Source organism: Bidens hawaiensis, unplaced genomic scaffold (assembly GCF_021521415.1).
Source record: "Bidens hawaiensis isolate Kalapana, Puna unplaced genomic scaffold, B.hawaiensis_p1.1 tig00003237_1, whole genome shotgun sequence".
Lineage (NCBI taxonomy): Eukaryota > Viridiplantae > Streptophyta > Magnoliopsida > Asterales > Asteraceae > Bidens > Bidens hawaiensis.
The window spans coordinates 2,282,742-2,292,778 of record NW_027491176.1 but is presented as its reverse complement, the minus strand read 5'-3'; the positions used below and the strand labels follow the sequence as shown (position 1 = coordinate 2,292,778).

Genomic DNA, 10,037 nt, shown 5'->3' with positions numbered 1-10,037 from the left:
AAAATGGCGGCAACTTCCGACGAAGCATTGGAGTCACTTCTTTCGGATTTCGATCAGATACACAGTGTATTAATATCTTCACCTTACATACATTCTCTTTGTTATTATTATAAAAAACCTAAAATTAATAACCGCTGCTGTAGGATTTCAGTCAAGGACTCGTTGAGATTCAAAGGCTTCAATCGAGATGCAATTCCGAAATCAAACGCAGAGAAGCGGCTGAATTAACCGTCAACACTCTCAGATCAGGTGTGTGTGGGTGTGCTTTATCATCGATCTCAAACCATTTCGCTTTTGATTTTTAAAGTAAGTATATTATCATGAAATTTAGGTGTCATTAGAGTTATCTGACTTACGAAACTGCATGTCTAGCTGTTAGTCGATTTACATCTCGGTTTTCTAATTGTGAATCGACTAGGCTCGACCTCGGCTCATTTTGACTTGCTAGAGCTCGGCTTGTTTATTATCTATCTATTTATTTAACTATATGTTTTAATTAGTTTTGTATATTTTGGAAAAGAAAAAAACATCTTAAATGAGCCTAAGCTTGGTTGTGTAGTGTAAAATTTAATACATCAAAGTCCAAAAGAGGTAAAACATAGAAATGCACAAGGCTCGAGCTCGATAACCAAACGAGCTTTATTTGCGGTTGGTCTCCGTTCAATAACTAAACAAGCTTACTCTGAGGCTCAGGCTCAATAACTAAACGAGCTTTATTTGAGCCTCGGGCTAGATAACTAAACAAGCTTTATTTGAGGGTTTGGACTTGGAAGCTAAACGAGCTTTATTTGAGGCTTGGCCTCTGCTCGATAACTAAACAAGCTTTATTTGAGGTCGGGCTCGGAAGCTAAACAAGCTTTATTTGAGGCTTGGGCTCCACTCAATAACTAAACGAGCTTTAAATCTCAGTTTTGTTATCGTGAATAGACTAGGTTAGAGTTCGGCTCGTTTATTGTTTATTTATTTATTTATTAAACTGTATGTTTTTAATTACTTTTGTATTATTTTGAAAAAGAAAAACCCTTAAACGAGCCTAAACTCTGCTCGATAACTGAACGAGCTTTATTTGAGGCTCGGGCTCGGCTAGGAAAAAGCTGGTCTCATTTCGAGCTTTTTATTGATCTGAGCTTGAGTAGCTCGCGAGCAGCTCGGCTCGTTTGCACCCCTTCGCGTAAGTAATATTTGATACTCCAGATTTGAAAACCTAATTGCACGAGAATGATTTAGTTTTATTTGAGATTTAGTTAATTACTAGTTATTAGGCCTGGAGGAAGTTGATTTTAACTTGAAGTTAATTAATACTAATTGTTTGTTTAATATTTACTACTAGAAAACGAGAGAGTGATGAAGTTGTATACAGGATCTGTCAGCAAATTGGCTAATCAGGTGAGTGATGTGATTACTAGAATCAGTTAAATTCTGTTTTTAGTATAATCTGCTGAGGTTGAGTTGAAAATGGTTATGCAGTTCAAAGCTTCTTATTTTGCTTTTTTATTTGTTCAATGAAACAGCTCGAACGTAGGAATAACTGTCAGAGCTTGAAAGAAGAACTGAAGAGAGTGAATGATGAATACACCAAGAAAGAGAATGTAAGTGCATATGAATAGTACTGAAACTTTGTCATTATTTAAACATGCACTGTGGTTCTATAATTGAATCTGTGTTGTAGACAAAGCGAGTGTTCAATGAAACATTTTAAACAATTAGGCAGGAAGTTCATTTATGTCCGTTTATTTAATAAGCTAATGAACATTAACTAAATGTTTTGGCCGTCTAGTTAAACAAATGAGTATGAACACATCTCATTCATTTGCAATGCTCATTAAGGTTAGTTTAATATTTGTTTCATTTATGTTGATTTATATAATCATTAAAGCAGATTAAAATTACTACGAGGGTGTTTGGGATTGTTTATTTTAAGCAACTTATGACTTAACTTTTGAAATAGTTAAAAGTAGTTTGGTATTGTGTGTTATTGTGAGGGGATAAGTTAATAAGTTACAAAGTTGTAACCTATTATAACTTATGGAAAAAGTTATAAGGAGATAAAATAAGGAATTCCAAACACCCCTTAATAATAAAGTGGGACCAGGCCATTTTGAGAGCCATCAGCCCGTTAAGCTTCAAATTATCAGTTGCCAACGTTTAGAATTTAGAAATCCTAGGACTTATGTAACTTATTAATATTGCTTTTATATATTAACTTATTCCTATTTTATTTTTTTGTATCGGTTTATGTTCACTTATGACTTATGTATGTTCAGAATATTAATGAACGGGCATAAATGGGCACAAACAAATTCATTTTCTTAATGAAGGAAAACATATGTTCGTTTATATGTTCGTGTTTGTTTATTTTTCTGGTTAAGGTTAAACCGTCGTTTGAACCCGTTCAGTTCATTTACAGTCATAATCTGCACATATTTAGAACCTAGCCTCACATATTTCTACAATCTAATAACCTAGAAAGAAGCCCGTATACATCTCTTCAGCGAAAGTTGGTTTTTTCACCCCTTCTATGACTGCTTTAATAACCGCTTTGAATTTGCAACAGGAGTTCAGAAATACAATTAACCAGCTGAGGTATGATTATGAGAACAGAATCAAAGGGCTGAAAGCTCAAATCAAGTGAGTATTTGCTGTAAAACACTATTTTTTATCTTGATCAATTTGTGTTAGCAAATAATTACTGTAAAACAGAGATAACCTGGCTCAGAAAAAGGCAAATGAATCAACCATTAATCAGCTCCACCAAGATTTAACTGCACATAGGAACCATGCTGAAGCTTTAGCAAAAAAACTGGATCAGGTTCATTCAGATGTTGAAATGACATGTGAGCTTCTGTTCAGTTATTTATGATATAAAGGCATTTATATACATGTTCTTTTATACTGACATGTGTGACGTTTTTATTCTAGATCAATTTGAGATACAAGATTTGAAAGACTGTCTTATGACGGAACAGGAAGAGAAAAACGATTTGAACAGGAAGCTCCAGAGTCTTGAAAAGGAATGTATGTTCGTGTACGTATACAATAATGAAAATTTCAATCAACCTGCCTATGGGTTAACGGGTGGGTTCAGTTATACTTTATTTAACAGTTAAAATGGGTTAATTTTAGCTAAGATAGATGCGGGTGGAACAGGGTGAAAGTCATCTGAAGTTTATGCATAAAACCTCCTAATATCATATTACGCATAAAACCTCCTAATTTCATATTACCTATTAAGATAACCATTGCAATACCATAGTTTAATATCATCATCATCATCATCATCATCATCGTACTCAGTATATCCCACCAATAGCAAAGCTATGGTAGGGTCTGAGGAGGGTAAGATGTAGGCAGCCTTACCTCTACCCCATAGGGATAGAGAGGCTGCTTCCGGTGAGACCCCCGGCTCGATAGTAGTTTTGCATCAAGCCTTGGACATAAGGCACATAGCACTCAATCATCGGGACACCGGCTGATCGGTGCATGTACCCTTATCTTTCAGCTATCAACGCCACTACATGATGCCTGATTAACCGTCCGTCACTTTTAACGTTATTTTCACGAGATTAGTAAAATAACGTCAAAATTAGTGCAATTTCACTTTTGCCCACCCTAGGGTTCACACATATATACATCATAGTTTAATATAATAGTAACAATTATTGGTAGAACTAATGCAAAACAAGGGAAAAAAAGGTATGTGCAGGTCGGTCCCATCTGACCCATTTGCTATTTCTGCTACTTTTATTAATTACATATGGTTGAGTCCAGTTTTACTTCTAATCTGAATGCTACGGTTATCGAAAATATCTAACAGTTTGGGTTAGTTTTGGTTTCGATTATCAGTTAAATGCACAAAATGGTTCTAACTGATCGATGACCATCAGGCTGACAGGTTTCATCTTTAGGTCCTTGTGTCAAATTTAATATATATTTTGGTTATAAAAAGGATTTTAGATATTTAATGTATGTTAACACATGAATTTTTGGATTTTACTTATTTAACAATAAAATAAAACAAAAACATGATGTTTCGGTTTGGTTATTCAGTTGTGACAAATCATGACTGAAACCGGGCCATGAAAATAAGTTTTTTGAAAACAAAGAACCGAACCATGGATTATTTGTTTGGTTCAGTTTTTTCTATTAATTTGGTTATTAATAACCATCATTGGCAATGATATGTTTGGTTAAATATGTAATTGTGTGTGTTGCAGTACTGATTAGCAGATCAAAGTTGGCTGAAAGTGAAAACAAACAGGATTTGAGTTCAAACCGACATGTTGAAACCCTGAAGCAGAAAGTAATGAAACTGAGGAAGGAAAACGAGGTCCTCAAAAGGCGACTTGTCGATTCAAAAGAGTGCTGATACATTTCAACAATAAGTACTGCCAATCTAACCTCCATATTCAAACTGTCATCATTGAAACATACAATTGTATAGAACATAACATCTAGTAGTAATATAAGCCTTATTTTGCTTCACTAGGCTGATTGATTATGTAAACCGTGCACCGCGCCGTTTCTTTTACCGTATTGTAACTTCGTGTTTTGTGATGAATGAAACTTACTTTTATGTTAATTACTTTTGTTCAATCTTAGCTCTCAGTCGTTGCGTTTTTCCGAAAAAAGGGAAAATTTTAAGAAATTTCAGTGCTGGTGAATCAGCACAGGGCGTGCCGCACTTATGCCAGCTGGATTTTAAGTTTTAAGACTGATTTTTGTCATATTCCTAACCCTAGACACCCCGTTTCTCTCTCACGGCTGCCTACTTCTCCAATCCATTGATTCCACCCTCTTTTCACTCGATTTCGCATCTAGGTAAGTTTAATTCTTGTGTATATTTGTACTTAGGGTTATTGATACGAACCTGTCTTCTTTACGGGTGAGTATTAAGGCCATATCTAATGAAGCTGAAGGGTCCAAGGGAGATAAAAGGGCGAGGATGACGACGGGTCTAAGTAACCGCATAATTTATTAATAAGTTCTTGTCCTAGTTTACAGGATATCCATGTTTATGTATTAAAAATATCAGGGTTTGTTAACCTTGTATTTGGAGAATTGACATCTCAAATCGGCTAACCGGAGACTAGCTCATCTCGAATTGGGCCACGCGTTATCTTTAGGTTTCTAATATAATTAAGCTTTCGTTTTCTGGGTTCTGTCTGTTATATCCTTGATTTCGGGCCAAAATTCGGGTATACCGAACACTACCCCCAAACTGGGAGTGGTTCTTGTTTAATATTGTTCCTACTTTGATAATCTAGTGTCCAGTTAGTTTCTTTGGAGTTCTAGTTCTAGTTCTTCTTAAACAGGGCAAATCCCATTTTTGGTTCGGTTTTATTAGTTTTTGTGAAGATTTTGGTCGGATACGGGGTAAAATCCTGCCATGTCCGGACCGGTTGTTAGTTTTGTCTTTCCTGATCGATACGCTGGTCCGATTCCAAAACTTCTACAAACTCAACAAACACGCGTTATGCTTGACAAACTATGCCCACATGGCTGTTACAAGCCAAACAGAAGAACTCAACCCAAAAGACTAGTCTGATAGGCGAGAGAACCCATTTGGCTTATAAACCCCACATCAGTTGCCCATACAACCGATGTGGGACAAGTCCCATACCTTGCAATGGTTTCAGTCCATAACAATGGCTGTCCCTTTGATTCACCCCTGTGTTTCATGAAGCACGCCCCTAGTTTTGTTTTTCATTTTTTAACTGGGGGCGTGTACTTGGGCCCTGGCCGATTACCCAGACCAGTTTCTAATTTTCTTTATGTTGTTTTCGTTATGTACTAATCTGATCACATTCTTTACAGAAGCATGGGACCACCTCCCGCTCCCCAGTCCCAGCCACAGCAGCAGCCATGCCACATTGATAGAGCCAGTTCTTCTCGTGACCCGTCAGTCCAATTCCCAACCATGCAAGATCTTTATGGACTCATCGAGAGCATGGCTTCCGAGAGCCGCCGTCCTTTGATTTGATCAACACTAAGTTGGACCAGATGGCAGCCGACATCGCCTACATTCGTGGATGGATGAATGACACAGCCCCAAACAACTAGTTGTTTTAGTTGTATGGTGGTAGCGCGTTATTTCTGTTTTCGTAACTTGTTGACACTGGCTGTTCCATAAACATTCTATTTTTCTTGTTTGTTCGGTATTATGGCACTGGCTGTTCCGTGCCTCGTCTACAAATTTTCAGCTTATTTGGGCATTGGCTGTTTCGTGCCCCGTCTAGACATTATCTTAAATTTATGACCTTTTGTTTTGATTGAATGGGTTGGGTGGTTCTTGTTTATGTCGTTGGAACCTCTATTTGGAAGGCAAATGTGGATTTCAGCCACATCCCTACAGTGGCGGATCTAGGAAATTTTTTTACAGGGATCGGAAAAATTTTTAGTCGGTATTCAGTTGACCATCGCTACATAACTTTTTTTTTTATCCGGTTTGGTCGGTCGTGTAAAGTAATTGGTATATAATTTTTTGGTCCGGTTGGGCACCTCTGATCGGCTAGAATCGGGTCGGCTAGAGTAATATAGAAAAAAGATAATAAAAAAAAAATACGTGACCCTTCATTAGAAATGCATAAATAAAATGTCATATGTCTAAAATTGTTCTTTACGAGTTTTCATATTTTGAAGCTTAACAAAAACATCATATAATACGCATGTCTTTTTCAATAAAACAATTACAATTATTGTTTTTTGATTACGCAAGTCATAAATCACGTAAAAATATTTTCATCGTTTGTAGTTGCGACAGAGCTAGCCTCAGTAAATGATAAACCAATACAAATGAAGTTGGTAAGCAAACCAACGTATGTAGAAATTTCATGACTGGGCTTGGACTTAAAACTTAGAAATAAATTGATTGGCCATTTGGGCTTAAATTTATTTATATACATTTATTATATAATTATAAATGTGAATTTGTAAATTTATTTAAAATTATGGCCGGTCTTGAAATTTCATGGGGGTAGTTCTAGAATTTTCACAGGGTCTTTTTGTCGTTCTAGAAATTCCCCAGGGGTCGGTGTCAAAATTTCACAGGGGTCGGTCGAGATTTTAACACATATATGCCACTAAAATTTTTTGCTCACAGGGGTCGGCCCCCCTACTCAAGGAGTAGATATGCCACTGCATACCTATGCATCAAATATTTGAAGGAGTTACTTTTCACTATATTACATTTTCATATATTTTCACGTTGAGGGCAATATGAGATTCATGTATAGATAGGGGGTTAGGGCCGTCTCCGAGAATTGTTAAAATTTTTAGGCTGATGGCGGAAACAAAGTTGGGCCTTAAGTAAAAGGGAACTTTTTTGTTGGTTTTAAACAATTTAATTTTTAAATAAGCTTGTTTGGTTATGATTTGTGTTGTGTTAAAAACTTTTTGTATAAAAATTGGCTTAACATCTCTCAAGTGGGACTAGAAACCACAACCTTTAATTAAGAGTCATACTTCTTTGTTACTAGACACAATAAAATTAAATGCTTCTTGTTCATACAAAAACAAAAGAACATGAATACATATGATAATTAAACCGTTTTTTAGTCCTGTAAGCGAAGTGCATAACACCTACTAAGATAGATAGAATAAGAACCAACATCGCAACAATGACGCTGATTGATGTTGAAAGGTCAATAAAAATATTTATAAAATTGAGTTCTTATCTATCTTTACTAATAAGGCAAGTAAGGTCGTCTCCACAAAGAATCTATTGGAAAGTGTCGGTAAAGTTTATTATTTAATTATATAGTTTTGGACAGTCGATGTCAGACGGTGTTTTATGGATTGATTTATAAAAGCAAATTTGCAAAAAGAATTAATATTGATTTTGTAAACAATTGTAAAAAAGAGTGACCACTCCGGGTTTCAGATTCTTCAAATATTATGATTCGATCTAGTTCAGTGGGACATCTTAACATGGACTGTGTGTGTAATTTAACTTAAAGTGACGATTAAGAAACCGAACTTAATTTCTCTATTAACAAAAATCGCCAACCCAATTAGAATAGTTCAAACTCTCATCTAGTTATGAAGTACTAATCACAAATGAAATAATACTAATTTAGTGAACATATAAAAACTAGATTGTTTAACTATCAAATCACATGTTGAGTTCAAAAAAGATAATTATAAAACTCAATACCCTAAAAAATATTTTGAACTCAGAAACCAAACTTTTTTCATCACTGTCGCTGTTTAATTAATTATAAGGAAAATGCTTTGAGTTCTGGGCACAATGGCGTTAACATAACGTTTCCAAGAGGGAATCGTTGACAGCGTTACATATTCTCCTTCTGGTTCCAAAATCATTTTTGTGTCGGTTGGAGCTTCCATTGACATTAATTTAACACAATGGTCCACCCTTTCACTATATTTTATTATATACGTTTTTAGTGAAAAGAATGTTTTTTGATACACCTAAGACATGGATTCTTTATGAACCGATGGATCGTGACAAGTCATTACTACTAGCAATGACTTCCTCTTTCATTACTTCATTCTTTCCATATCCTTCTCCTTTGTTCTCAGTTACTCATCAAATGGCACTCAGTTCATATCTTTAATTTAAGGTTGATCATTGACAAGGTTCAAAGAAAGGGTGGGCTATTGATAAAGAATCGATTCCAAACCGAATGAGTTCTACTATAGAAGCTTTCAACGGAGACCCGAGGACAAATCTTTCACTCACTGAGAAGTGAAAACCTGTGACTAGATCGTCCTGAAGACGGATGCGACGGGAAGAAGTGGCATTTGGAAGTGTTGCTGACTTAACATTTAGGTTTCGGCATAACAAAGCTTGCACTGTCTTTTCGCACTTAGGCGCACTGCGTGCCATTGGTAATGATTCTAATATGGTGCCACAATTTCGTAAGCTGATCCTAAGTAATTTTTGTTGTTCATTGGATTCCAGAGGAACTACTTCATTAGGATTGAGGAATTGCTGTGATTCTTCCTGAATAGCCTGGATTATGACTGCTCGGTAATCAAGGAGGGAGTGCATAGCTGAATCAGTCAAGTCAACATAATGAGGGTAATAGTACTTTTTATGGAAAGAGAGGTTCTCTAGCTTGATTCAAGCCGTGCGGGTGAAATAAGACAGTCCAAGAAGACCTCGGTCTTGGGTAATAGATGGAACCTATTCTCTAATACAATCAGCTGTGCACAAAGATGTTCCTACAACTATTGAGATATTTCTGACTAGGAACAGGGCCTATGACAAGAATATTTTTTTGATTGGGGCGATAGCTCTGAAAAGAAAGATTACCCATCTTTTCTTTTATCTCAGGGAAATACGTTCGGGAGGGGCTAATTCAAAACCCTCTGGTAAAATAAGAACAACCCCTACATTCAAATCCCCTTTTGTACCATTAGCAAGAACCAGATGAAGCGAAGGACATCGATATCTATTTAGACGAACGAAGAATAAGATAAAGGCAGCTAATTCACCTGCATCTGTTGGAGGAAGGAATGGACAGATACATACATACTTTTTATCCTTTCTCCCATAAAGCTTCCTTTCCTGAATCTTAGCTCTTATATTTCTGATTTATTATGACTACTATCACTCTATAAACCAGGCATGGAGAATTAAACCTTAACGTATTAGGGTAGTATGCCTGGCTATTTGACAAATAAAAAGTAACATCTGAGAGCAGTCTTCTTGCAACTCAATGATTCTAATTAGAGGTCTGCTCGTGTCAAAATGATCAGATACTCGTTTATCCACTTTTTTAACCTTTAAATATTGAAGTGTAAAATTGTAAACATTGAAGGAACGATAAACATGTGAAGATGAAGAAAGAAAGATAGAAGAAAGAAATTTATTATCTGAAATTACAATTACGACTGAACTAAAACAAACACTAAGTATATATATATATATATAGGTATTGGATCATTTCAGAAGTTTTTTACATCGAGAAGTGCGAGAAGTGAATGTGTAACTCCATTAATCCCTAATATCACTCCTTTTTTTATTGTGTAGATGCGTATGTACATGTGTTGGTACGTATTTTTGTATAGGTGTA

At 35.9% G+C, this 10,037-nt stretch overlaps 1 protein-coding gene across 1 annotated transcript; it reads left to right on the top strand.

The window, feature by feature from the left end:
- On the top strand, window positions 1-4,603 carry LOC143622597 (protein At-4/1-like). Its single transcript, XM_077093697.1, has 8 exons — window positions 1-66; window positions 144-249; window positions 1,331-1,386; window positions 1,512-1,589; window positions 2,555-2,628; window positions 2,701-2,834; window positions 2,920-3,015; window positions 4,215-4,603. The coding sequence occupies exons 1-8, from the start codon at window positions 4-6 to the stop codon at window positions 4,364-4,366; spliced, it is 759 nt and encodes a 252-aa protein (XP_076949812.1). The 5' UTR covers window positions 1-3; the 3' UTR covers window positions 4,367-4,603.
- The last annotated feature ends 5,434 nt before the right edge of the window (window positions 4,604-10,037 follow it).